The 27,911-nt window shown below is 39.6% G+C and overlaps 10 protein-coding genes and 3 non-coding genes across 13 annotated transcripts; 8 read left to right on the top strand and 5 right to left on the bottom strand. All coding sequences in view use genetic code 12, as the record gives it.

The window, feature by feature from the left end:
* Nucleotides 1–574: 574 nt before the first annotated feature.
* PZF1 (Pzf1p) lies at nucleotides 575–2,007 on the top strand. Its single transcript, XM_064916620.1, has one exon. The coding sequence runs from the start codon at nucleotides 597–599 to the stop codon at nucleotides 1,959–1,961; it is 1,365 nt and encodes a 454-aa protein (XP_064776070.1). The 5' UTR covers nucleotides 575–596; the 3' UTR covers nucleotides 1,962–2,007.
* Nucleotides 2,008–7,246, bottom strand: RJT20DRAFT_125899 (uncharacterized protein). Its single transcript, XM_064916621.1, has one exon. It carries the CDS (start codon nucleotides 7,198–7,200, stop codon nucleotides 2,068–2,070), a length of 5,133 nt encoding a protein of 1,710 aa, XP_064776071.1. The 5' UTR covers nucleotides 7,201–7,246; the 3' UTR covers nucleotides 2,008–2,067.
* Nucleotides 7,247–8,026: 780 nt separating this feature from the next.
* On the top strand, nucleotides 8,027–8,098 carry RJT20DRAFT_t31. The gene has a single exon. It is a non-coding gene; the product is annotated as a tRNA-Asp (tRNA).
* An 8-nt stretch (nucleotides 8,099–8,106) lies between these two features.
* On the top strand, nucleotides 8,107–8,177 carry RJT20DRAFT_t32. The gene has a single exon. It is a non-coding gene; the product is annotated as a tRNA-Gly (tRNA).
* Nucleotides 8,178–8,309: 132 nt separating this feature from the next.
* Nucleotides 8,310–10,187, top strand: RJT20DRAFT_28310 (glucose N-acetyltransferase). Its single transcript, XM_064919517.1, has one exon. The coding sequence runs from the start codon at nucleotides 8,553–8,555 to the stop codon at nucleotides 9,996–9,998; it is 1,446 nt and encodes a 481-aa protein (XP_064776072.1). The 5' UTR covers nucleotides 8,310–8,552; the 3' UTR covers nucleotides 9,999–10,187.
* A 1,370-nt stretch (nucleotides 10,188–11,557) lies between these two features.
* RJT20DRAFT_133451 (uncharacterized protein) lies at nucleotides 11,558–12,505 on the top strand (the record flags this gene model as incomplete). The annotated part of the gene is made up of 1 exon (XM_064918218.1): nucleotides 11,558–12,505. The coding sequence occupies one exon, from the start codon at nucleotides 11,558–11,560 to the stop codon at nucleotides 12,503–12,505; it is 948 nt and encodes a 315-aa protein (XP_064776073.1).
* A 3,737-nt stretch (nucleotides 12,506–16,242) lies between these two features.
* On the top strand, nucleotides 16,243–17,028 carry RHO3 (Rho family GTPase). The gene has a single exon (XM_064916622.1). It carries the CDS (start codon nucleotides 16,453–16,455, stop codon nucleotides 16,873–16,875), a length of 423 nt encoding a protein of 140 aa, XP_064776074.1. The 5' UTR covers nucleotides 16,243–16,452; the 3' UTR covers nucleotides 16,876–17,028.
* A 92-nt stretch (nucleotides 17,029–17,120) lies between these two features.
* Nucleotides 17,121–17,880, bottom strand: RJT20DRAFT_28368 (uncharacterized protein). The gene has a single exon (XM_064919518.1). It carries the CDS (start codon nucleotides 17,829–17,831, stop codon nucleotides 17,367–17,369), a length of 465 nt encoding a protein of 154 aa, XP_064776075.1. The 5' UTR covers nucleotides 17,832–17,880; the 3' UTR covers nucleotides 17,121–17,366.
* Nucleotides 17,881–18,493: 613 nt separating this feature from the next.
* Nucleotides 18,494–18,566, bottom strand: RJT20DRAFT_t35. The gene has a single exon. It is a non-coding gene; the product is annotated as a tRNA-Thr (tRNA).
* Nucleotides 18,567–19,665: 1,099 nt separating this feature from the next.
* On the top strand, nucleotides 19,666–20,733 carry MRPL10 (mitochondrial 54S ribosomal protein uL15m). The gene has a single exon (XM_064916623.1). The coding sequence runs from the start codon at nucleotides 19,783–19,785 to the stop codon at nucleotides 20,617–20,619; it is 837 nt and encodes a 278-aa protein (XP_064776076.1). The 5' UTR covers nucleotides 19,666–19,782; the 3' UTR covers nucleotides 20,620–20,733.
* On the bottom strand, nucleotides 20,734–21,954 carry RJT20DRAFT_125911 (uncharacterized protein). The gene has a single exon (XM_064916624.1). It carries the CDS (start codon nucleotides 21,879–21,881, stop codon nucleotides 20,826–20,828), a length of 1,056 nt encoding a protein of 351 aa, XP_064776077.1. The 5' UTR covers nucleotides 21,882–21,954; the 3' UTR covers nucleotides 20,734–20,825.
* A 2,472-nt stretch (nucleotides 21,955–24,426) lies between these two features.
* CKA2 (casein kinase 2 catalytic subunit) lies at nucleotides 24,427–25,413 on the top strand (the record flags this gene model as incomplete). The annotated part of the gene is made up of 1 exon (XM_064918219.1): nucleotides 24,427–25,413. One exon carries the CDS (start codon nucleotides 24,427–24,429, stop codon nucleotides 25,411–25,413), a length of 987 nt encoding a protein of 328 aa, XP_064776078.1.
* A 112-nt stretch (nucleotides 25,414–25,525) lies between these two features.
* On the bottom strand, nucleotides 25,526–27,895 carry ABP2 (Abp2p). Its single transcript, XM_064919519.1, has one exon. It carries the CDS (start codon nucleotides 27,669–27,671, stop codon nucleotides 25,647–25,649), a length of 2,025 nt encoding a protein of 674 aa, XP_064776079.1. The 5' UTR covers nucleotides 27,672–27,895; the 3' UTR covers nucleotides 25,526–25,646.
* Nucleotides 27,896–27,911: the final 16 nt, after the last annotated feature.

Here is a 27,911-nt window from a genome sequence, read left to right on the forward strand (position 1 = left end):
ATCTCGGAAGAAAAGTTATATATGGATAGCCAATGAGTATTATAGGTTACCTTATTCAACCAGTAGTCACAAGTGCCAGCCTGTGCCCAGTCTATTGCATCATGATCAACTCTCTCCAGTTTGTCGTTCTAAATATGGTCTATTTTATGGCTTCTTCATCATATCACTTGTTGGAAAATGCGATTGCAAAAATTGGAACTGTTCCAGATTTACTAATGGGAAATACCACATTCCATTGCTAACCTCCTTATAAGTTACAAAAACCCTCCTTCGGCTGACTCTACCCACATATTACTCATCTCATCATAATCTTGAATTAAATAAACATTCGTAATTGCAGCTACTTCACTTCCAGGCATCGTCTCTTAGAACTCAACAATTATATATATATATCACTACCCTCGTATCACCACCCTCGTATCACCACCCTCATATCACCACCCCCTATTTCACTACTCCCTAATAATTACTGCAAATGGTAAAGCGGCAAAACGCGCATCGCTAATATGGTAAGATAAATTTTTGTAAGCAGCACAGCTCATAATAATCACTATTTATATTACTTCTTTGTAATAGAATAGTATACTACGAGCCGAATGGCAAGTTCAGAGACGGCTTCGGTCTCTTCAAGAGGCTCTTCCTCGTCACTGCTACCAAAAAAATACGTTTGTGACTACGAACAGTGTGGAAAGGCATACTCTAAACCATCTTTACTAGAACAGCATAAAAGATCACATACCAATGAAAGACCATTCAAGTGTAGTTATCCAGAATGTGGAAAGTCGTTTTTAAGAAAGTCCCATTTAGATGCTCATTTGCTATCCCACGCTGACGAAGAGAAAAAGCCATTCCACTGCTCGTTATGTGGAAAAGGTGTGAATTCCCTACAGCATTTGAAGAGACACGAGATAACTCATACCAAATCGTTTGTGTGTACCCACGAAGGATGCACTGAATCTTTCTACAAGCATCAGTCATTACGGCATCACATCTTGTCAGTTCATGAGAAATCGCTTACATGCAACCACTGTAACAAAAACTTCAGCCGCCCCTACAGATTGGCACAGCATAACATAAAGTATCATAGCGATTCTCCAGCATATCAGTGTGACCACTCGGGCTGTTTCTCGAATTTCAAGACATGGTCAGCTTTGCAGCTTCATATAAAGACGGAGCATCCCAAGCTTAAATGCCCTATATGTGACAAAGGTTGTGTGGGAAGGAAGGGTCTTAGATCCCATATGATTAGCCACGATGAAGACAAGATGGTCAAGCTCTGGAACTGTAATTATTGCAACATAGGTAAATTTTCCAAGAAAATCGACCTTTTCGACCACTACAACACGTTTCACGATGGTAACATTCCTGAAGATCTCCTAAAACCGAACGAAAGAGCCAGATTGGAGGAATTATTAAGAGAAACCGACGAACAATCCAACCTAAGCGATTTGAAGGACTTAGAAAAATCTACTTACCAAACCATTGATGATGATGATGATGACGAAAGAGAGGATATTTACGAAACTCAATCCCATCAGAATTCAGTTAAATCTATGGATACATTACAGAATAGCTTGAGAGCTGGTAAGTCTATCATAGGTCTCATTCTGAATAACTATTCGACGAAGGACATTAAGTGCCCCAAAAGGAATTGCAACCGTGCATTCAGCCGTGAGTATGATCTTAATAGGCACTTGAAGTGGCATGAAGAACATTTGAGAAAGATGGAAGCATTTTTGAATTCAGTAGAACGACAGGAAGATGAGACATCAACCCCGGCTCCTGAAGTTGTTGGCAGTGGAGGGGAGCCAGTAACAAAGAAAATGAAAGTGGAGAAAATAAGTGCTCGTTACATGAGCAACCTTGATGATAACGATAACGACAAGCATGCGGACGACGATGAGTTGGACGCCTTAATAGATGTGGAGTTACGACTGCTTAAGGCAGGAGACTCCTTTTAGGACTAATTAGATTTTATTGCCTTTAAGTGGTGTATATTAGTGTACAATTAATCTTTTAATAATTACAATATTTAGCGGTTTCTACTAGGGATATTTTTAGAGACGATCAGTATCTTGACCTCTTGTCATAAGTTCTACCACCCTGATTCTCTGGCTTTCTCTTGGTTTCAAATCTTCCGCCCCTATCTCCACCTCTATTCGAATTCCCTCTAGATGAATCTTCAAATCTACCAGAACTTCTTCCAGGACCTCTACTGTCTTCACTTCTTTTGAAGCTCAAAGGAGGAGGAGGCGGTGGGGGTAAGGCTCTTGGATTTGGATTAGCATTTGGATTACTGTTAGAATTGCGGCCAACGTCTCTAACAGAATTCCTTGCACCACTGTCTCTATCTCCTCCCTCTCTGCCTCCTCTTCCTCCATTCCTTCCACTCTCTCTTCCAGACTCGTATTTTGGTTCACTATGGGCTAATTGAGAGGCAGCTGCTTGACTTGGTCTAGAAGGAGCATTTCTGTCCCTCCCAAATCTCCCCTGGCGGTCAGAATTCCGATCAGTGTTACGGTCGGAATTTCGATCAGAATTACGGTCACGACGTCCACCAGCAGCAGCAGCAATCCTCTGGTCTGGCAAAGGTGATCTACCACTTACTGGGTTTGCATCCTTGCCTTGCGACCTTCCTTCTCCTCTTGATTGCACTCTTGCGTTAGCACGTTCTATTAATTGTACTCTTGCGGGATGCTCTGCAAGATTCTGGGAATGAGGGGTTTGCTCGCTTGAGCGCTCGGGCTGCTCACTGTTTTGTGATCTAGAGGGAGGTCTATTTGGGGTAGATGAGCTATGGTCCCTAGACTGTAATTCTTTCTTTGCTTGCGACAATCTAGCTTTAAGATCCGTCGATTTAGGCCTATGTTCAGTTTTTTCCTTTCCATCTTGGGAATTCTTAGAGGCTTCCAGCTTGGCTGCCCCTAATGACGATGGACCAGATGGAATATGACCAAGTGTAGATTGCACAGAATCAGGCGCAACCAGGGAGCTTGAAGTTGTTCCTGACGTAGACTTCTTTTCTTTCTCTGTGTCTTCAACATGAGGACTAGCTTGTTTTCCATTGTGTCTGCCAGTATGTTTCGGCTTTTGTGGAATGTTTGGTTGGTCTTCTTTCGAAGCTTCTCTTTTCTCTGGCTCAGTCTTAACATTGTCAGAAGATTGGGTGTCAGGAACTTTTCCTTCGTGGCTCCAATTTCTCTCCGTAGGAGTTTTAGCATTTGAGTTTGAGTAGTTGTCATACCGTCCCCTTGAAGTAGTGGAACCTCTTGTATCAGGTCGAGGAGTAGATGACTTCTGTGAGTCATAGTTTATTAACGTCTGTTTCTTCCTTTCTTCTTCTTTGAGTAAAAGTTCCTTTGCTCTATTTTCTTCGCGTCGCTTCTCCTCTTCTTGCTTTCTCTTTTCCTCGTCAATCTTCTTTCTCTCATCTTCAAGTCTCTTCTTTTCTTTAGCTCTTGCGTCTTCTAAAGCCTTTCTTTCTGTCATATGTGCTTGTTTCTCTTCATCTGCCATAGGAATGAAGTCCCATAAGTGTACCCAATCTTTGGAACGTGCGCGCACATGGCCAATCAATGCTCTTGAAGACAATATTAAATCCTCCCTCGTCTCCAAGTTAGCTATGTTTTCTAAAAGATCAAGGATCCTTTCACAATGTTCTTCAACATTAGGGTAGACTCCCAAAAGATTCTTCATAAAAGTAATACCATTCCTGCGGCACATATATTCGGTGACGCCCAACGCTGAGTTGACGTCGTCCAAAATAATCAGGTGGTATTGGAATAAGATCGTGCGGAACTCGTCAAAGTCTACTTGGTCCCCTGAACTATTAAAAAAGTTCTTACCACTGTGTGCTTTTTCAAATGAAGTTGGTTCTGACCAATCATGCAATGTTTTAAGGATATCAGCAAAGAAAAGTCCCAAATTTTCAGCTTCTGAGGGCGTGGAAGTAAATAAAGTTCCAAATAAGACTCTGCTCTTGATAAGTTCGTCCAAGAATATAATCAAAGAAAAGTTAGGGGTCTCTAAATAGTGCAATTTAAGCAAAAATCTAGCTGTGTAAACTGCATCAAATGAAGAATGTACTGCTCTTGGAAGGACACAGAACTGTAAGAATTTTTGTGCTTGAGCTTTGATGTTTTCGATTCCTTCATTGACAAACCAATGGATTGATTCTCTCTGCAAGCGACTTTCGATGGTTTCTGTATGTGCTGAGTGACGGTCTCTTTCCTGTGGAATGGCCTTAAGAAATTCTCCATTCTGTTTCATATCATTCCTAGCCTTATCAAGTGCAATTTTTGTGACATCCTTACCGCGACTATTGATCGAGATCCATTCTTTGAGACTTCGATTATTAGATTCTAGTTTAACGACTTCATTTGTGTAAAGTTCTGGTGAATAATTAAGATCATGCAAAGAAAGTTGCCAAAAGGTTACCACAAATCCAGGTGTCAACATTCCGAGGGAGTCTGGCGGAAGAAGCTTTGGTATATCATCAATTATACCTTGCAAAAATGGGTTCCAAACTTCACCCTCTTTGTATTCCAATTTGGAAACCTTCTGTTCTAAGAGTGGTCGCCATAATTCAAAAGACCATTCAAGAGGAACATTGTATTTGGCACCAAATTCTGTGATTATTAAAAGTGTCTTCTCGATGTCATCCATGTTTCCAAAGAAATTGACCAATGTAATGAATAGCCTAATAACAGCATTCACATCATCTATCCTGCTGGCCAATACTTTCAAATGGGACTGATCAGTTTTTGAGACAAGCTCGGAAGACAAGTTGCATAATAATATTAACAACTCATTGATAGCGTCCAAGTCTAAAAAGGTTTTGACTAAGTACTCTCCAGATTTTCTACGATCAAATCTAAGATCATCAATAGTTCTGTACACCGACTTCATCAAGGAGGAGCCACAATTAATTAGGTCAATTTGATGTAAAGTTAAGTTGGTAACAGTCTGGATTCCTCCCATTGAGATAAAAATTTCCTTGAGTACAATCAACCCAAAGCTTTCACCATTGTAGAAAGACTTTAATAGAAAGGAAACAATTGTATGTAAGTCGATTGACTTGGGGTATCGTTGGCAAATTTTTCCAATAAAGGAAGCAAGTGACTGTAACCATTGACGTTCAATCATACCGTTTTCCTGTGTACCTGACCTTCCTGGGGCAGTAAGTCTAATGAGAATAGCAGCAGTCAAATTGTCCCATCCATAGTTATTAAAATATCGAGCCGTTTCCACAACTAAGGTATTCAAATTGTCATAACTTTCAATCTGTTGCAAAATTGTCAAGAAACATGGTAATGGGTTGGAAAAACTGATCTTAGCAATCCTTCTCATCATTGGACGCACATTTTCTTTCGATAAACGTTTTAATGCATCTTTAGTAGATTTTTCAGCTTTGCTGTAGGCCATCTTGACAAGAGGGTTGTTCTTCGCCAAAACCTGATAATACTCTCCGTACACACTGAAGCGATCTTCTAAGGGATAGAAAGAAAGAATTGCAAATGCTTTTTCGATGGCAATTGAATTTTCTTCGATTAAAGACATGGCTGGAAAGATGAAGTTACGGAAATAATGGAACCATTCCAGCTTTCTTGTGTCATCATCGACGTTATTGCTCAAATCCCAAACTGCTATTTCACAAATTTTCACAAATAGTTCAACATCGCGAGAAAGATAGATTCCTCCATATTTCAAGAACTCTCTAGATATAGTAAAGAGTTGGGGAACATCGCTAACGTCTGGTAAAGCGGCTGTCCAGCGCTTGTAGAAATATGTGAATTTTTTCTGAGCATAACTAGCAGTAGTTGGCATGAAGCTATACAATTCCACTGTGGTGAAGTCGTCATATGCTACATTATTGTGAGCTCTAGAGAATGCTACCTTCCCAGATGTCTGCAACTCTTGTAGCTCAGCATGACTGAAAGGAGAGATTTTATCGTAAAGTGGAGATATAATACCTCCAAAAAGACGATTCATCAATTGCAGGATCTCAGGATCAATACCAGCGAGAAATGGATACTTCGAAAGAATATATATAGATGGCCAATAAAGTCCATTACCTAGAAGAACTCTAAGGAACTGGTATTTGAAGTTGTGCTGTAATTTGGTTGCTAATGTCGGTTGCTCAGCTGATGCCTTTTTCGGAGCTTTATCCTTTGGCTTTCCCTCTTCTTCTTCATCGTCTGCTAATGGGGCTGCGAGGGCTAAGGCGTTGGCTCCAGCCTTTGAAACTTCTTCATCCAACTTCTTCTTGTACTCATTCTCTAGTTCTGCCATCACATCATCCGAGGGTGATAAGTACTTGTATATAGCACCAAATGAAATAAATCCCTCCTTTATTAAACAACTCACAAGAACTTTGTATGTCTCAGGAAGATCCTTGTCCTTGGGGTATTTAAAAAACTTCAATCCTAAGATTTTGGCACCGGCTTCACTTCCTCCGTATGAGAGCCTGTCAATTGATGATATATCACTTTCATGTGTAGGCCACCAACGAGATTTCTTAAGTAATGCTATCAGTGCATCAACACTGCCTATGAATGAACTTTCTATTACTTCCAAAAGGATATCTAAACACCTGTTTGGATCTAGTGAAAAGTGGCCAATGAGCTGTTCTATAATTTCAAGGGCATATTCGATCTGGAAATCTTTCTCGTCGAATCTGAAGATATTGTATAGCTCTACAATGAATTTGGCATATCCATCCACCTCTTCGTGGAGCAAGTTGTATTTTTTCTGGGTATAGAATTCGTCTCTGATTCTACTATTAAGAGCCTTGGTAAGGACATTTTTTGGAACCACTTCCAGCTCTTTTAGTAAGTCTGTGCTGATGTATAATGCTATGGTTTCGGCTTTGATCATGCCCTTTCGGCTGATCATTTGGAGCAATTGCTGGGTGTTTTCAGATGGTGGAAACACCGAGAGGACTTGGCAGAAGACCCTTGCCAACGCGTCATTTTTAATTGCTGATAGGAGAAATGCTACTATGCTATCGAGATCCAATCGCTGGTCTTCAAATATAAGAAGCAATTCAGTGAAAATCTGGGCAATTGTGGCCTCAGATTCACTGTCGCTCACTGCCAGTTCTCCTCCAACAGACTCTAGTACGGCAACGACAGTTTCCGCGCCGCTTCCACCGAACTCGTCTACGACTGTATCCGTGAAATATGTATAACTTTCACTCATGGATAGAGACGGACGCTTGTTATAATGGTGGTTTAGAGAGAATTCTTACCTTCACCACTAAATTGTTGGTTGTAAGCTACCAAATTTCACAGTGTAGAGATTGCAGAAAAGTTGGAAGCGATTTTCGGGTGAGGTCACGTGTATGCGGTTGCAGCCATTTGGGTGGTTGAGTGGAGAGTAGTAGTTATATATGTATTTATGTATATATGTATATATGTGCTTGAAGTTGCAGTTGAGAGTTGAAATGAGAGGCTTAGAATACTGTGGGAAATGTGTTCTGGTATAATATGTTAATAATATTGATCACTGGGTTGAGAGAGGTGTATAGGGTATACTTGAACTGACTGATGGTTGGAGATGAATGGATAGGATTATATATGGTTGTCGCGTTCTGGATTTCGCAACTATTTAGATAGGATGCCATATGCCATAATGAGGCAAAACGGTAAACAGAGGAGGGTAGATGAAGATTGGGCGTTCGAGAATTTGATAGAAGAGATGTAGCGATAAAGAATATTTGAGGTCATTATATATCATTTATAAGCTGTTTTTTTTAGTATTATTCATGATTATTATCAACAATAATAATTCTGGAGAAAACTTGACAAAACTGAAAAAAAAAACCTTTTTCTTCTTGGAAATGAACGAACTTTCCATATTTAAACTTAGAAATCATACATAAATCTATGATGAATATAGAAATTAGACTTCCAATACAATATTTAAGTCTTCTGGAAGAGATAAGTCCAGTTTTGTCAAATTTTTGTTTTGATCACGTGTTTTGAACAGCTCTCCAGCTCACTGTGATTCAAGTCTTCAACAAAAATCCGTGATAGTTTAGTGGCTAGAATTACCGCTTGTCGCGTGGTAGACCGGGGTTCAATTCCCCGTCGCGGAGATTTCTTTGCGCAAGTGGTTTAGTGGTAAAATCCAACGTTGCCATCGTTGGGCCCCCGGTTCGATTCCGGGCTTGCGCATTTTTTTATATTCCGGCTACCGAATTTATTATGAAGATGTCCATTCATTGAATTAGAGATTCATCCATTTTTTTATTACCTATAAGCTATTCCAAGAATATTGCCATACTCAAGCATCAAGATATGCATCTAGATCTGCATCAAATCATCCATAAGTATTATACTCCAGTTATCCACATTTCTTATGGAGATATCTGATCCAGTGTTCAAGCGCTTTTCCTTTCGGATCTCCTCTATATCCGGCTCTTCCCTACCGCAGCCTCCTCGAATTTGAACGCGTTTTTATTTCCGATCCAAATCATCCAAAATTTCAGAGTTACTTTCAATTGATCTGTTCCTTTTCTCTTGTATCTTCTTAGTTAGCTTAGTAAAGTGATGGTAGACTTTGCACAGTTCAAGAGGGAAACCCTCAGGTATCTCCGTAAAAATTGGGAATACAAAATCGCCATTTTTGTAATATTATACTACGTAGTATCGAATATCATACTAGAGACTACTCATACCTTCAGAGAAATCGGGTTGAACAATAGACTTAGAGTATTACCCATCGAGGTGATTCAATACTATGACAAATCCAGAGAAATAGGAGATGACGGTTTAAATCCCGAGAAATTTGCATACATGCAATACGCTACAAATTACGAGTACTTAAATCTAGCAGTGATGAACTTCATAGTGTTGAAGAGATCTGGAACAAAAGTAGAGAATTTTGTAATCTTGTATGATCAACAGTTGCACCACGCAGATCATGATATTTGGAACCGTATGTTTCATCTTGCCAATAGGAATGGGATTCATTTGAAGCCAGTTCCTCTTCTTACAGCAAGATTTAGTGACGAATCATCGTGGTCAGGTTCGTTCACTAAATTCCACATCTTCAACCAATTGGAGTTTGACCGAGTAGTGTTTTTTGATTCGGATTCGATGCTTATAAATATCCCTAGAGAAGGTGACTTGAATCTTGAAACTTTGCATAATGCATATGGCAACTTAGATGAGTTGTTTAAATTACCCAAAGAAATCAGATTTGCTTTGCCCCAAGCATACTGGTTAAACAATGCTGTTGAAGGTAAAGAGTATCACAAATTCAATAAGAAGCTTGAGATACCAAATGACAAGAGATATAAACTTCGTTTGAGGAAGTTGGTGAGCGACATTATCAGATTGAACGATCCCAGTCAAGAATTTGAGCTTCTACCTACATTGGTATATGAACATCACAAATTTGATAACTTTGATGATTTCTTTGCCAATCACGTCATGGTTTTCACTCCTTCTAAAGACATATTTAACTCTTTGATGAAATACTTATATAACCCTTGGTGGTGGCATATATTTAGCAGATCATCATTGAAGCAGAAGAAGGATTACGATATGGAGATCATGAACAAGTATTTGAATGACCAGCTTCGGTCACATCAAGATATAAAGATCGGAATTTTGCCTCATCGCGTGTATGGGGTATTGACTGGGGAATTCAAGGAAGAGTGGCACAAGAGGTTTGTAGTAGAGCCTCAATATTTACCTTTCATACAGAAGAAGGATAAGAACGATGGCTGGAATGCCATGGAAGTCTTCAAGCAGATACGCTTGATCCATTTTTCGGATGCTCCCATTCCAAAGCCATGGGAAGACCAGGACAATCTCCACTACTACAATTCATTCAAAATTGCCTGTGAGAACGATAGCAAGGAGGAATTCGAAAAGACTTACCCTGAGTGGAAGCCTAGGTTAACGAGCGACTGTGACAGTGTAGATATTTGGAACTGGTATAGAGAAGAATTCAAGATTTTGCAAAAGGATTTCTGGATCTTGGGTTAACATTGAAAAAGGTGCTGCGGTAGTTCTTGAATGAAGGTTGACCAAGTTGGTCACAATAGAATATTGCAAGACTTTAGTCAAAATATAGATGAAATAAATAAATCGATGCATTAATATCAAGTCATTAACGAAATACCTAACTTTATGAGATAGTTGCTTTTGAGTGAAAAAAAAGGATATTTGAAGTAACCGCTAACAAGGATATTCTTTAAGAACTTTTCTTTCTCTGCCATTTATACGACTACACTCTCCTCCACCAACTCTTCCAAGTCTTCATTGAATTAAATTATTTGCACCCAATACAAAAAGAACCAAATCGATCTAATTAAAATCACGTGATGTAATTTAGACTGCAAACATTCCGTTTCGGGAAATTTTCAACTTGCTGCGGGATGGAGCCATGGAACAGTTCCATAGACAGTGACTTTATACAACCACAGTGAGATCTCGTGATATGGGAAGCATCCAAGCAAAAGCCGAAAAGTGCGATGATTACGTGAGGTTATTTGGAGTTTAAGGAGTGAAATAAGTGAGCCATCATTCCCGAAGTTGCGCATTTTCCAAGTGTTTTGTTCCTTTATTAGTTCATTAGTTCAGTTTCTAAGGTGTCCCTATAAAAGCCCCATAATACACATAAAACAACATACCAAAATATATTTACCTTAAACTTTTTAAAGCGGTAGCTTTTTTAGTGTACCTCACTTTGTACATCTCATAACTTAAAATTTCTCATCTACATCTCATAAATTTATTCTCTCTTCCTGTTAATTTTGCTCTCACTTTATACTTCTCATCAATTTACTCTTTCTTCCCCTTATATCTTCTCTCACTTTGATTACCTCTCCCATTATATCACTTCCCCTAATTTCTTCTCTCCCTTTAAAGTACCTCTCCCATATCACTTCCCTAATTACTGGTTACTTCCCTCCACCTCAAATCAACTCACAATTCCCCTTCTCCTTATTAGGCTGTGTCTTAGAATACTATCTCCTACACACAGCCCTTTGTTTACCTTCCATTTATAGATCAACCATCTACACGCAGGATCTAAAATTTTTCTAAATTAGTGTGAAACGCTCCCTTCGTTTTGTGAGTTTAAAGTGGTTGACAGCAAAAGTATTGGAACAGAGGGAGACAGTGTTATATATACAGCAGGATAAGTTTCTGGATCGAAAAATCTGGAAATCTGGAAGCATAAAACCCGTAGATCCGAATAGAGATTCGTATTATACCAGAAAACCTTGTGATTTGAAGGTTTATAGTAGTCGTTAACTGAGACTTTCTGTGAACTTCACACGGTGATAGAATCAATAGTGGCCCGCAGTAGTACGATCCAACTAAGTTTTCGCTATTACCAGCAATAACTCACAGCGTCAGCCAAAATCGCCGAGAAACCAGTATTAACACAAGCTGAGAATACAGTAAGGTCACTTGAAAGAAGAAATTTGCATTTTCCAGAGTTCTGTAGTCCCTTTTAGCGTCTTTCTTGCTTCTTTATTATATTCGTCATTCTTCAAGAAAGAAGATCACTTCACCAAAAATCCTAATATTCATTCATAATGGCCACAGTTACAGTTCTGACTACCTTGGAGGTAGTAAGAAGAGATGATGGTCCAACCATGCCTTCTTTAAACATGCCCACCTTGACTGGTGTTGATGTGTTCACAACTCCAACGATTACAGTTCCTCCCAACTTAAACAACCCATATATTTTGAGACAAGAAAACCCCACAGGAACTGTGTTCATAGCGGTAGGAGCCATCGTGGGAGCGATGTTACTAGGCTTCATATTATACCACCTTATCGTGTCATTTGCCGCTTCCCGTTTGGCTAAGAAGAATGCCGCCGACGAAAAGCAATTATACGAAAAGTACAATAACCATAGCGCTTACGGATTAGGAGGAGGACTCACTCCAACCACATCTACTGGATTCGGTTCCGAATACCAACCATCTGTTGCCAAGTTACCATTGTTGACACCAAGTATGACTATGCTTAGTGGATTTGGAACAAACTTTGCCAGCCCAGCATTAGCCAATGGCTCTCAGGTTGGTGATACTTCTACAATCTACCAATCCGAAGTTGGTGTGCCTGCTTCTAAGCATGACTTGACTAAGATGTTTATTTCTCCAACAGCAGAGGTTATGCAACATAAGAGAGTAAGATCAAGTCTGTACGGTGGTTCTATAACTAACTTGTCCTTTATTGGCGTGGGTGCATTCAACGGATCTTCTTCTAATTTGGTGAACATTCCAGGCCACAGAAACTCTCAGGGCGTGTACCAGGATGGAAGCTTGGTTAATGTGGCAGGAAACAGAAACTCTCATGGTATGTACAATAATGGAAACAACAGCGACTACTCTGTCACTGACAACCATCGCCATGAGCATGCTACAGACTCTTCTCATACAGGCGGAATTCATGCCGAAGGTCCTAGAAGTGCCAGAAAGCAAATTCCTTCGATGTACCTTGAGGATTTGATTGACAATGTAGAGGAAACCAAATAAGCAAAAACAGGAAGACAAATTATTTAAGGAGATCAGTGAGCAATGGATATAATTATAGACCCATTGCGAGCTTAGTGGTTCGGAAGAATCAAGAGGACTAAGAAAGTTGTAAAATAAATATTACGGGAGAATCGCAGGTTCAAGAAAGATAATAGTGTTATAGCAAAGTTGAGAAGAAAGAGGATGTTTCTACGTTGACCTAAAGAAAACAGCTGGATCTTTCTCAATTCCAACTACTCAATAATACCAAAATTATAAAAGAAGCAGGTAGCTGTAAATAAGGAAATTTCTTATACTTTTTATTTGTTCCCAGAGCTATTTTTAGTATAGAGCCAATTGCATATTATATTTGTTATACTGCTCATTGAAGGAAGTCGAATGATTCTAAGCGGTTAGAACTTGACCACAACAGACTTCCAATACCCCGTAGAGATTTCGATGAATTAACACACTGAAAGCCTTTTGCACTCCAGCTCTAACGTTAACAAACCACATCTACGCCATTTCGTTAACTAATTCTCTTATCAGTATCGTCAAGCTGTCAAGATTTTTTGCAGCAAAACATGTGTCACCTCTGTGGCAACACACCTTACGTGATGCTATGTCAACGTAATTAGTGCAATACAACGCCATGAACTGAAAGCTTGTCAAACTGTCTAAAAGGTTAATGTTATAATGTTACAATTACTTTAACTACAAGAACTTTAACTACAAGTAGGTTAATCATTAAGATGTCGCTTTGCAAAGTGATTAGGTAGCAAGAAGATATCGCAAAAGAGGTCCGCCCTCCTACAGACCCTTATTTATGCTTACACAATTCGACAATGGCTGCGAATCGCTGATGGTAGTATGCCTGTTAGTCTCCCACAAGAAGCAAAATGGATTATGTTCCCAACGGCTTAGAGAGAAGGAGTTTTATAGTATCTAGCATAGCATCCATCGGTTTCTTTGTTACTTTAGGCCGTGCCTTTCGTTTATATGGATAAACAAAGAACCGAGATTCTCGTCAAGCCGTCAAGTGGAGGAACATACTGCTCGAATGGCACGATTATATGTAGATAAGTCAGTCAGAGATAAGAGAATAAGACTGCTTTGGGAAAAATGAATTCGTTATGGTGACATTACACGGTGAAATCTTACCACTGGAAACTATAACCACAGTTGTCTAGTAATCCCTTCTGCCATACACACGCCTTAGGGGCACCGACACATCGAGATCGATCGATTAACTTCATTTCATACCTTTACATAACCTGTCTCAAAGGGGTTCCGTACGAATTCCAGTGCCGTTGACTGTCGTTTCGACCTCAGCCTCAATATCACTAGCGACGATACGGCCTGTTTCACGATGAGAATGAGTCCTCTGTTTATTTCGTGGTGATGGGTGAGTTATCAGTAAGAGTTATCGTTTAGGCATCATTTCACTGTTAATGGACTGCCACGTTATACATACACACGGAGTCATTATTGTGTAAACATGCGTGGACCACATATCAGTTTACACAGTTGGACTATAGAACAAAACAAACGGAGAACGAAGAACTTTGTCGCTTATAGCTGTTGTCTGGAAAAGTTACTCGAGGACAATCCTCGTTTCGTCTCTTTAATATCGTGTCTTTTAGCTCTCGTCTTGTGGGTTTTGAATTTGCATTACCCAATTAAATTGGTGGTAGTCTTGTCTCGGTTCCATTAATTGGTTTTATGGGTAGAGATTTGCCGGCATTACCATTTGCATGTCGTATTCATTCTCCTGCCTTACTCATTTCTCAGTAATGGCATTAGAGTCAGTTTTGTCAGTAATTTCAGTATTTCAGTAATTTCAGTCAGTAGTGTCAGTATTACCCGTAGTATCTCCCTCATGGAAGAAGCTTAATTGTGTGAGTGGTTCTTAGTAACATCTTACTTTTGCTCCTCTCTGATGACATACTCTCTGATGCATACTTTGAACATACTTTACTAATCTCACTAATGCAATAATAATCCTATTTTACTAATGCTTACAGCTTACATGTCCATGAGTCTGTCACTACAAGACCAGCTTCTTACCCATTTTATAATTGTGACATAGTACATAGTAGTATCACACATAGTGGCATTTTCGTAACGAATGATTATTGCTTATCACCAATTGGGTCTTAATTCGTAGTATGCAATCTCTTGTCATTACTCGTATCATGTTGCAGCCATAGAGTTTTGAAGTCATATCGCTTCCGAGCCCATATCGCTCTCTAACGCATCCCCGTGTCAGTTTACAGAGCTCTCAGTGAACAGAGCTCTCGGTGAACATACTTTTCACTACACACACATTCAACAATGCTCATTCAACAATAATGCAGCTACTCACTAATTTACCCATACCTCTCACCTACGCATTCACCTACGCACTCATTCACTCACTCACTCACTCACTCATTCTCACCTACACACTCGTTACTGGTTCTTTCATCTTCACACCCTCACTCACCCTCATTAAACACACTCTCTCACTAAGTACACCTCTCTCACTAAACACACAATCACATAAAACACACACATAAAACACACAAACAAACACACACAAACAGACACTCGTCCCGTCTCACACCTCTTTTTTCACCCTCTCGCACTCTCACACTCTCACACTCACCGTCTTCCTCTCTCATCCTCTCTCTTCCTCACTCTCACACACTTCCTCTCACACACTCACTTCTCTTCCCCTTGTCACCACCGTTTTGTTGTATGCCCAATGCTCGCTGCCTAAAACGGAAACCACCAACATTCATTTTGGTCGGTTGATCTCAGAAAAAAAACACAGCATTTTCGTTCCAGGTTCCTTTTGACAGGAAGTCTCCAACACACAATCATGCCTCTCTGTGGTGGGACTCCCAAGACTAGTATGTATGACACGGGAATCGGCACTCTGGCAGACCCAGCTCAGGCCAAAAATCGGGCTCGAGCCGTGTGGTAGAGCCGTGCCGTCATCGCACAGCACAATGGGCCGCCTGTGGTGATGGCAGACTGAGATAGAATTCGAGAAAAACATGGGTTAGAGTATGGAAATGGGCATTTAAACAAGTTCAGACGGGCGAGATGTGGCCATCTTGTGGATTTGGCCGTTTTAACCTCGAAGAGAGCCGTAATATTGATCGTTTTAGGCGCTGACGAATGTATTTGAGAAACAGTGAAACTGCCGATAAGACGTGCTGTAATGAATAGAGGTTGGAAATGCTTGATAAGGGAAGCTGGAAGTACCGATCAAGGAGAGATCACTAAATGAAGTTATCCTTGTAAAAAAAAAGGAAGATTTGTCATTGTGAATATGATACTGATCAGATTAATTATAAAGAGATGGAAAGTATGGGTACAGGGCGTTTATTTTATCATTCCCAAGGCAACAATGTGATAGTAAGAAGAGAAGGAATTCATAAGAAAGGGAACAAACGAAATTTAGTACTTCAATTCCAAAGAGTGGTCCATATAATCTGATTAAACCGTTGAGTTACTTCAAATAATTCATTAAATGAATAACCCATGATATGTATCTGATGACTGCCCATTCCTCCACCTTTAACGATATCTGCATTATCAAGACATTAATGATAAACAATTCATTCAGTATCATACCTCCAAACTTATAGTCCAAAAGAATGCCATTTATTGTTCCATCTCGTCTCAGTTGAACCGAAGTCTATTTACCGAATAATTACTAATTCAGCAATTTACTAACAAGAAATCTAGTACAACGTAAGATAGTCATATTAGGTGATGGTGCGTGCGGTAAAACGTCGCTCCTCAATGTGTTCACCAGAGGCTACTTCCCTCAAGTATACGAACCCACGGTTTTCGAAAACTACGTACATGACATATTTATAGATGGCCAATCCGTGCAGTTGTCTCTTTGGGACACCGCTGGCCAAGAAGAATTCGACAGATTGAGATCACTTTCTTATTCAGACACACATTGTATTATGTTGTGTTTCTCCATCGATTCTGTGGACTCGTTGGAAAACGTACAGTCCAAGTGGGTTGGCGAAATCGCTGACCATTGTGAGGGTGTGAAGTTAGTGTTGGTTGCCTTAAAGTGTGACTTAAGAAGCAACGAAGAGAACGAAGTCGATCAGCTAAATAGTAACGGTGGCGATGATGAAGCGTTCAATCCATATGGACAGTCTTCTTCCAACCCATACCAACAGAACAAGCGTTTAATCACATATGATGAGGGCTTGGCAGTGGCTAAAAAAGTCGGAGCTTTGAGATACTTGGAGTGTTCCGCAAAGAAGAACAGAGGTGTGAACGAAGCATTCTCAGAAGCGGCTAGATGTGCCCTTAACGCCAGACCCAAAGGTGCCAATGAAAATGAGCCAGAGAAGAAGGGTTGTACAGTCATGTGAGGCGTAAAATTTGTATAGTATTTCGACCTTAACGTAGCATTACTACACGTCTGCGTGTAAGCAGTGGCCAAGACCACTATCTTCCTTTTTCCTTCATATCGCAGCATTCTTAGTTGCAATAAGCTCTAATGTACATTTAATATAAATTCTTAATGATACTATTTACATGTAGTCAATAACTACGAGTTGTGGCAGCAGGTCTGCCAAGGGATTGGGACAATCGAAATAAGCCACGACTTCGTATGGTAACTGTGATTGCCCCAGTAATCTAGCGAAAGACGAAATGAAATGAACGAATTAGAATTTGAATAACTTTCAATTTAACTTTATTAGTTAATCCAGTCATAATTTTCACTTCTAATGAAATTCATTTTAAATAAAATCTTTTAATTTCTCTCAGTCATGGTTTTCTCTTCTAAAAAATCACTACACTTATATCGTAATTTGACTTCATCGTTGATGAAGCTTCTCATTGAAAATTCATAAACTCTTCACTTACTCTTCTCAAAGGGGTTGCTTAACAATTCTGTACGTTTGTTCCAGATATCCTCGGAGCTTCCATTGGCCTTATCTTCCAATAGCCTCTTTTTATAGAAATCTTGAATCTTACTTCTAGTAGCCAACTGTTTTGGCGTCAAAGACTCTACAGGCACATCGTCTTTATCTTCTGAAAAATTCCCCATCTTTATGGCAAACCAGAATTTTTCACGTTGTCTCTGGCAAACATCCATTGTTCCGTATCTGTAGTAGTTTTTCAATTGTCCTCCAAGAGCAAAGCAACTCAATAATTCATCAAAAGCTGTTACTATTGATATCAGAGTTGGAAACTCGGCATTCTGATCTTCATGAATTATCTTGGTGATCTGTTGTCTTCTTTCTTTTATTTCCTCGGGAGAATCCTGAAAAAGTTTCCAGATCTGCTGCAACTCCTGGTCCTCCTTCCCGTTATCGGCCATTGTGTATTCTGTAGTTATTTGTAGAACTATGAAGTTGCAAAAGAACTCAAATACCCTTCATTATCCATCTATAAAAGGATACCTTAAGAAAAGAGTCGTGCATATACCAAATATTGAACAAACTGTGAAAATCACCAGCAGCGCTACCATATACAGATAGCGAGTTTCACAGCCATAATAAAGTTTAAGGAACAATTATGAATGTTATATGGAATGGTTGCGTTATCATTGGGGTTAGGTATAATGGTGTTGTTAGAAGTAGTTGGTTGGTTTGGATGACTTCTTGTTGCTTATTTGGTTTGCTTTTACGGTTAAAATATGGGTCTGATCGGTTCTCTATTCGGCTTTCTCTAATGCAGGGTCCTAAACCTGCCACAGCTGAAGCCAGATATCTCTATAAACACATATACATCTTTTCTGACGGAGAGCGACTACAGGCAACCACAATACTCTTCTTCAACAGCAATGCCCTCCATTCGAGCCTCGCTACAGACTCTCAGCACTCCCAAGCGTGTCATCACTCGCATTCTCTATTTTTAATAGGTGTCACTTGAAAAAGACACGTTAACAGTACCACAAGTTGCAAAATTGATGCCTACCATCATCCTTGGGTATATCTGAAGTAAAAATATAGAAACCAGTACCAAAAATTGCAAAAAAAATGCCTTCAGCCAGATTCGAACTGACGATCTCCTCATTACTAGTGAGGTGCCTTACCAACTTGGCCATAAAGGCTTTATTATTAAAAGTAGTATGATGTTTCGCTACACCTCATGTTTCAGCTTAGATCACGTAATCATAGCAAATGTATATACAGGATATTTATTAACAATTTGTTGCGGTGAGGATCTTTTGAATCGAAGATTTGCAGTAATTGAAATTATGAAATGGCATGACATGAAATGACATGACATAAAATGAAATGAAATGAAATGAAATATGAGATTTATGACGGCGTGGAGGTTGGTACTATTTGGCGATAAAGAATATCCTACTTGCTAAGCGAGAAAAGAATTGATATCGGATAGTTCAAGTTGACATGATAAACATATAAAAACGGCGCTTCCAGTTGAAGTGGTCCTAAGAACGGAGCCCGCTCACGAATGGTATTCAGTTCTTCTTCTACAGGTAATACCTGTTTTAAGCTGAATAAGTTGGCTTCCAGTACAACCGATTTAGGTAAATATAACAACACTATAATAGTTTTCAGATAAAGCAGTTTAGCTCTAGTCTTCGTAGCATAGAACACCGTGTGGTTCCATTGGCTTTGCAGCATCTTTTGGTTGGTACACGACCTTGATAAGAAGGCATACAGCGTATGTTAGATAGACTTGGGGACGGTGGATGAAGATGTCAATTGAGTTCAAAAACCAGAGATTCTTTTAAATAAAACGATAAATATAAATGAATGGTGAATTTCTTGACTCGGTGGTAATGACTATTTACATTAAAAATACAACCATTGACATCTATAAATATAGCATATTCGACTATTTAACTTTGCATAGTATGGTACTTTATGCGACGTCGCATTGTCGTAGGATCCGACACGACAAAAAACACCACCATACAAACTACCGTACTCAAACTCACAGGAGTCTATACAAGTATATCTATTCACATATTCATATATACAGCTCTACGTCATTTTTACCACCACCAAATTGTTTTCATAGAAAATCCATAACCCTACATCACTTCCCAACTAACACAGTTATATCACGTCACAGTATATACCTTCATCACCACCACCACCACTCGTTCATTCTACAACCCTCTCCCTTGATTTTGCATCCTTTACACTCTAACCATATTCTGATCCGCGCACGACCACTTTCAAACTTTTCATTTTTCACTTTCATAGAAACTTTGGTTGAAAGAAGAATTCATTGATAGATCCGGCAAGTTTGCAGAAGTTATTGTTAGTCTTTGCAGTGGAAAATAGCACACCATGTTCAGCATCGGCCACAGCATCAAGGCTAGGGTGATAAATAGCGTGAGCTTTCTTAACCCGTTGCGTAATGCTTCATACTTGGGACACTTGAAGCCCAATGAAGGTGCCGTCGTCTCCTACAAAAGATTGGGTAGAGGTCCAGCTTCGGGCAAGGGTAAGACCTCCGGAAGAGGTCAGAAGGGTCAGAAGGCCAGAGGAAAGGTTCCAAGGTGGTTGGAAGGTGGTCAAACGCCGTTCTACAAGAGATTCCCTATAATAGGGTTTAAGAGACCTCACAGAAGAGTGTATCACGAAGTCAACTTAGCAAGAATTCAGGACTTGTGGGACACAGGAAGAATCCCATTGCAAGCAGGCGAGACCTTGACAATAAAGGTGATGAGAGAATGCGGTCTTCTTACCGGAACTTTGAAAGATGGTGTAAAGATTTTGGCTAACGGCCAAGAATCTTATACTGTTCCATTAAGCATTGAAGCCTCCAGAGCTTCTGAACACGCTATACTGACTATCGAGGCCTTAGGACACACATTTACTGCCAGATACTTCAGTAAGTTAGGATTACAGGCACACATTTACCCAGAACTTTTCTTATTGAAGAAGGGATACATTCCTTTGCAGGCTAGACCAACTCACAGAAGAGATATCGAATATTACTCTAATGAAGAGAAGAGAGGATACTTATTAAAGGATACCAGCTTGTTATTGGATCACTTGAAGAGCGAGAAGTCAAGCAGGAAGACTACTCAACGTAGAAGTGCTTTAGAACAGCAGTTAGAAACTGCTTCTAAGAAGAAGTACCCTAACGAATCGAGAGTTGTGTCTTTGGCCGACTTGTAACTTGGCATGGGAATTACGAATAATAGTTTAAACATTTCACCAGCTTTCGAAAGTTGGTTTACATTATGTAAATAGTCATCTTGTACAAAATACACATTCAAATTAGAAAGGAATCAATGTTTCATACGCTTACGAAACTGAATGTAGGAATGATACTAAAATATGCATTATATTATTAAGGACTTGACACGCCCCCATCTATACGTTTACAATGTGTTGGGATCGCCTACATCCACAAATAATTCCAACAACTTCTCTATTGTGTCCTGAAGATCACTTAGTCGTACTGGATGAATGTAATTCTTGATGCTGAGACCTTTTGATGTAGTTTTGAGTCCCTTCATAGCAGAAGATGCACTGGAACTAATGAATTGATAGCTGTATTTTCTAAGTGAAAATAGTGTCGCTTTATGTGTCATTTGGTATATTTCCTTGATAGTCAATTTGTCGTTGATGGAATGACTGAGATTCGTAGACAACCCCCTTATTCGAAGTCCTGAAAGGATTATCTTATTTATGGCCTGGTGAATTTGCTCCTGAGTCGTTAGGATCAGAGAAGAAACAAGTTTCGTACTTGAATTTGAAGTAGATATTGCAGATAGAGTGGAAGATGAGGATGTAGAAGGCCCAGCTTCAGCAAGGAAAGGGCTCATCCTCAGTTTCTTCCGTTGAAGTACCTTATCGAAGACAGTTGATCGATTATCATGTCGCACCGATGATGCAAGAAGTATAAATGCAGATTTGTCGGTAGTTGTTGTTGAATGGTCCTTTTCGAATATTGAAGTGAATTTATCGAGTCGTGAAAAGTCTACCAACAACACTTTGACTTGTTTCGAGGAAGAATCGTAGTAAAAGATGAGATAAACGTCCCGATGCATGGGAGTAGTATTCTGATGCTTTAGTGACTCGTTTTCTTGAGATTTTTCAGCGTTTTGCAGCTCGACTTCTTGTGTGATTTGCCTAAAGAGAATAGCATTGGCATTAGATTTCATTGATTGTAATGAGTTCTTCACGAGTAGTTCCTTAAAATAAGCCGAGGTTTCGCTTCTTTTCGAGAATACTGCCATTGGACTCGCTGCTAGTAAGTAGACAGGCACTATGTTGTGGTTGATATAGAATGGCATACGTTCATAGACATTTGTAGTCTTCATTAATTCAGTCGCGTCCTTGTCACCGTCCATTGAATTCGACCATAGTTGGACATCTTCTATGGAAGAGTCGCAATTTTTGTCTTTAAGTGAGATAGTAGTTAGCTTGTTCATGTTATATGAGAGTAGAGTTCATTTTAGGAGGTAATATTGACTTTTGCTTGGTAATGACTGGCAATGAATGAAAGAAACAGTGTTATAAGAGCTCTATAGTTACATTAACGTGGATGGTATTTAGAGTAATTGGTAGCGACGTCAAAATTTTGAGATGGTTTTATGTATGCGATAATTTGGGAGTGTGTAAGCGAGAAGTATAGACGAGGTTTGGATGTTGGTGAGAGATGGTTGAAAGAGACACTAACACAACAACTGGAGGCGTTTTAAACGAGCTATGGATATAATGGAACGCCGTTGGAGTCGATTTCTAGGCAGAAATCGTAGAGGTGAGCAGAGGCCGATTTTACGAACGAAACAAGGGTGACTTTTGTCCAAAGAAAGGGCTGTTCTGTACTTGCAGATTTAATCTTTCTTGTCGTCGTCTTGCATGAGATGCTCTTCCCATGGGTTATAAGTGGGGTTAATGGGGTGATTTTGGAGGCTAATTTGCGGGCGTTTGGAATGATGACCGGAGTGGTTGTGGTATGGGGCCTTTGAAGACAACCGTTGGTTCTTTTTTGCAAGCTCAATGGCTGATTCTCGGGATTGTCATGGGGTGATTAATAGGCTGCGAATCTCGGAAATGAGTATATTAGGTTGCAAATTGTATTGAGCTGTATTATTTGAGTGTAGGTCGGGTTAATAGAGCTTCCTTTGAAGTTTTAGAATAATTCAGGTAAGAAATGCCGTCCTTTGGATGCACATTCTTGACACTAATATTGACGCTAATTATTAAAAATAGAACGATAATATTGAATGTCAAAAGTAGCAATACAAGATTGGGACATCGGTATTGCTGCGAATTAATAATTCTTATCCACCCCAATATTTTTACTTTCAAGTTTTGGAGGAATTTCACTTAACCATACTCCATGAAATTCAACTCTACTGACCTTATTAAGTAACGGTATTACTGGCCCCTAGAGTGTCCTTTTGAGCTTTAGTCGAGTTCTTTCCAGATCAGGAAATAGCTTTTTTGTGGTTGTTGGGGGGTAGCTCTTTCTAATGATTATTAAGGAATTTCCATCTAAACTTGTAACCAAATGACCCTAGAACCGAATGACCACTTAAGTAGATTTCCATACATAGTTAGACTAGAAATAGCCCTTTCCAGCCTAGCTGGTTTTCTGATTCTTGACGTTTCTTTCTGTAACTAAGCAACCATTCTCGTAGTAAATAGGGAGCCAATATTCTATGATAACGCACTAGTCAACGATGTGACCTCTATTGAGAGCACTACCAAATGACCATATGCTATTTTCTAGCTAATTATCTCTCTTTGCCTACAAAATCTGGGGCAACATATCAACCAACAATCATCCAAGGTGGCAAAACCCAATCCTTCCTCTCATCGTCATCTCCATCTTTGACTCCCTCATCACTTCCTCATCACTCTCTCATCACTCCCATCCTTTCTCACCTCCCCCTCCCCACCTCCGATCTCACTAAATTCCTCGCTACGAAAAAAGAATTTTTGCGAAACGAACTGATGAGGGGCTGCGAAGTTACCGACTTTCTCACCACCACTTAACAGTTCATTGCATTCCATTGCTTTCAACACATCCCACTAAAAGCAGCACAACCACCAGAAAATTGCACATTTAACTACATATTCTAAAAAACACACCTTACTAGAACACTTATTCAAAATTTCAACTAATTCCAACCTATTTTACCCTATTTTTACCCTACTTCCACCCGATTTTCACTTTTTCTCTCACCCTACTTTCTCTCCCACTAAATACCCTATCTCTCAAAGAGTGTACCTCATCGTTCTAGCGAGAGTCTCGGTCCGTTCTCAGTTTTCAGTTTTCAGTTTTCGACACACACACACACAAAACATCGCCTTCGTGTGGGAAGAAAAGACACAACAAGTCAGGTGTAGTGAATACAATAGGACCGTCGTAGTGACCCACATCGTCAAGTAGTGGTCACTCAGCAAACATCTCGTCGTAGCAAACAAACGGATTTCCTCCCAGCGAATCCAGCGTGCTAACAATAACAATCTACGATTGGGAAGCTCTTTTCACATCGGGTTAACCGTCTCGTCGAAGCATTGCTCACAACATTAATTCCATTCAGAGTCCTTTTCATAAGAAATCGGTCGAAATCATCATAGCAACTGCCTTTGAGAACTCATACAAGCTTTCTCCAGCGAAATCACCCAGTTCTGACTGTTTCTAATCGTCTTGATCCATCATAAGAGTGCTGATTTGATCTTATATTTGCTAGTTGTGAACAGTATAGTGAGATCAAAGCCATTTTAACCCATCATTAGCTATAATATTGTGTTTTCCATCGAGCCCGAGGATCCCACTGGAAATTGCTGAAATTTGTATTACTATTACTGATAGTTATACAAGAAAGCAAAAGTCAAACCATCGCTATATTGTATAGGCTCCTTTCCATTCATACTAGACGTTGAAAGAGTAACTTCTGTCATTGCTCATATTCACTCTCCAGCACCATCAAATCTAATATAACTAAGATACAACCAACCAATATGAGCGTCTCTACTCGTGTCTATTCAGTTGCACGTGTCTACGCCGATGTCAATTCAAACAAACCATCTGAATACTGGGACTATGAGAACCATAAGATATCCTGGGGCGACATCAAGAACTACGAGATCATCTCCAAGATAGGACGTGGTAAATACTCCGAAGTTTTTCAAGGTGTTAACGTGCTAAATGACGAACCTTGTGTAATAAAAGTGTTGAAACCCGTAAAGTTGAAGAAAATCTACAGAGAGGTCAAGATCCTCCAGAATCTCACAGGCGGACCGAATGTCATTGGTTTATTGGACATAGTGAGAGATGAACAGATTAAGATTCCAGCATTGATCTTTGAGAAAGTGAGCAACGTAGACTTTAGAGTGTTATACCCTAAATTCAATATTAGCGATATTCAATACTACTTTACACAATTACTCATAGCTCTTGACTACTCCCACTCTATGGGTATTATCCATAGAGATGTCAAGCCCCAGAATATCATGATCGACCCTTTGAACAAGAAATTGCGTTTGATCGATTGGGGCTTGGCTGAGTTCTATCACATGGGCATGGACTATAACGTCAGAGTCGCCTCGAGATACCATAAGGGACCTGAATTGTTGATCAACTTACAACAGTACGATTACTCATTGGACTTATGGTCTGTGGGATGCATGATCGCCGCCATAATATTTAAAAAGGAGCCATTCTTCCGTGGAGACTCTAACAACGACCAATTGGTCCAGATTGCAAAGGTCTTGGGAACAGAAGACCTTATGAAATATGTCAACAAGTACGGCTTGAAGCTCAGTCTGGACTATGATGACATCCTCGGGACACATCCAAGAAGATCCTGGCAATCATTTGTGAATAACGAAAACAAGCATTTGGTGAGTGACGAGGTCATTGATTTGATTGACAAGTTGTTAACTTTCGATCATCAATTGAGGCCAACTGCCAAGGAAGCAATGGACCACCCGTTTTTCAAGTTATAGAAGGGTAATGAGCGGATGTAGATCATTCTTGTAACTATAGTTATATATATACATTGACTAATAATAATATATCATTAAGAAGTAGCAGAGGGAGTAGCATCGAGGGCTCGGATATGATGTTATAGTATACAATTTTATCAGAAAAAGCATTTTATTATTGACGGGCACATCCCGTACTATTACAAGAACTAAATATTATCCTTTATACATATAACCAAGTAAGAAAGAAACCGCTAAACCTTGAAACCATTTTCGAACTGCTCAATGAAGTCATGAATGTCATAGACACGCTGGCTCGTACCAGACAATTGCGAGTCTAACTTCTGTTGGAGGTCGTCGAAAAGATAGTCGTCTTCGGAATCAGAGGCGGATGTAGTTGATGAGAAAGATGTCGATGAAATATTGTCTTCTGAACTGCTACTGTGAATCGATGAATTGGCTAGAGAAGCCACTGATCTCGTTGGGATCAACTTGACAAACAATTCAACGTTGCTGGGCTGGATTTCTCCAGTGACTACCTTAGACTTCAAAAACTTGATTAATTCAAAGTGATTAAGATAATTATTCTGTCCCATGAATAATTGTTTGAACACTCGGAAACTACGGGCGTTTAAATGGAATGAGGAAGTCTCTGAACTGTAACTTGATTCAAGTGCTTTCTGCAACTCTGCCGAAGAGGACACCTTGAATAAGTCTTCAAAGTAGCCCAACTTGTCAAAGAATGTCACCAAATAGTCAACATAATCGAGACAACGGCTAATCCAGTCTTTGTTCTCGACTTCGCTAGTTTGATTTCTGAGGTCGTTCTGTTCTATTATATCAAGTTGGCCATTGAATTTGCTAGAGCTCTTTTGCAATGTAGATAACAATCCTGTAGCAATACCAGAGAACTTTGATTCAAGAGACATCAACAGCTCAAATTTGTCTGAAATTGTTTCAATGTTCAAAGACTTGCTTGATGGATAGTAAACAATATCTAATTCTTGCAAGTTGTCTCTTACAGTCTTGACAAGATTCAACAAGTCGGGGTAGTCCTTGTACACCAAATCCGGCTTGATGTTAGCTCTGAAGTTCTGAAACGTTTGACAAATATTGATCAAAGAAGTAACCTTAATGTTTAAAGCATTGAAAAAGTTCATGAACTTGTTCAAGTTTTCCATTGTAGAAGTTTCTATAGCATCATGTAGCAAATCTAAGCATTTGTCTAAATCTTTTGCGAGTTGGTTATTACGATTGATTTCTTGGAGCAACTCCATTTCAGAATTGAGCTGTGATATTAAGGTATTGGTCTTGTTGAGGAATCTCAAAGATCTGGTCTCGTATTTGTTCTTTAACCTGCTGGTAACAATAGTTAATTCTATCAACTCATCGAAAGAGTAATCTCCTTCACTGAACTCATCATCAGCCTCTTCTTCTTCAAGCGCCTCTTCGTCGAGCTTGTGGTCACCGGCTATTTCGAAGAACTTGAAGAGCTCGACCAAGAATGCCACTATACACTTTTCTTCTGGTACAAGCACAGCAAAGTCTTCCGTGTCTACCAAATGAGCTATTCCAAGCTTTGTCTGGAAGTAGTTTAGTACATGTTCAAGGTTTTTGAGGTTCTTGTTCTTCCCATTGTCCAACTTGATGGGAAGACTGTAGTGTTGCAAAATATCACATAGAATTCTATCAGGGCGGTTGATTTCAATTGACCAGTCTTTGTTAAAGTTAGAGATTGAGCAGTTACGCTTCTGTAAGATATTATTGATCCAAGTAAGAAGAATCTTCTTAATCTCAATGAAGGAAGGAGTTACGCTCTTGAACGATGTGAAAGAAGTGGATGTTCCAAACAAGAAAAGAGACCAGATTAAACCCAAGTTCAATTTCAAGTCTCCTTCGTATATGTTATCGGCACTTATGTTACATACGTTGATTTTCAAGATCAAGTTGATGAATTTTAAGAAGTCATTAAGGTTCTCCAATTTCTGTAATTTAAACGTTGGCTTCTTGTAGATTGGTGATAAGTAGTACAACTTGCTGTTGTTCATAGGATGGTTTTCATTGAGAGTGATTTCGTAGATGAGACGGTTGATAAGCTTGATCAAAACAAGCCCATTCTGAAGGTCTTCATGCAAATTAGTGATTGAATTGGGTCCCAACGATGAGCTCGGGGTTATTCCGGAGTCTGTATCTTCTTGAAGCTTTGTGTTGAGCCATCTTATGATTGTCTTCTGCTGCTGTTGAACCCAGGGTTCATCCACGTATTTAGGGCGAGCCATTGTGGTATTTGGTTATCGTGTTGGAGAAAGAAAGTAGTAACTATTCTGTAATTTTGCCAGTCTACGATATATAGCCGCTATGGTATTCGTATGACAGGATGTGATGGGTATATGTATGGACTATTGCAGCCAAAAGAAACACAATGAAATCGAATAGTCGATGCAGAAGGGTTGTAGTGACAACAAAGAGACGAATAAACAAAGTAAGGTGGTAAGGGCCGATCTGAGATGTTCCTGAAA

Source organism: Scheffersomyces xylosifermentans, assembly GCF_036884685.1.
Source record: "Scheffersomyces xylosifermentans strain CBS 12540 chromosome Unknown RJT20scaffold_2, whole genome shotgun sequence".
Taxonomy (NCBI): domain Eukaryota; kingdom Fungi; phylum Ascomycota; class Pichiomycetes; order Serinales; family Debaryomycetaceae; genus Scheffersomyces; species Scheffersomyces xylosifermentans.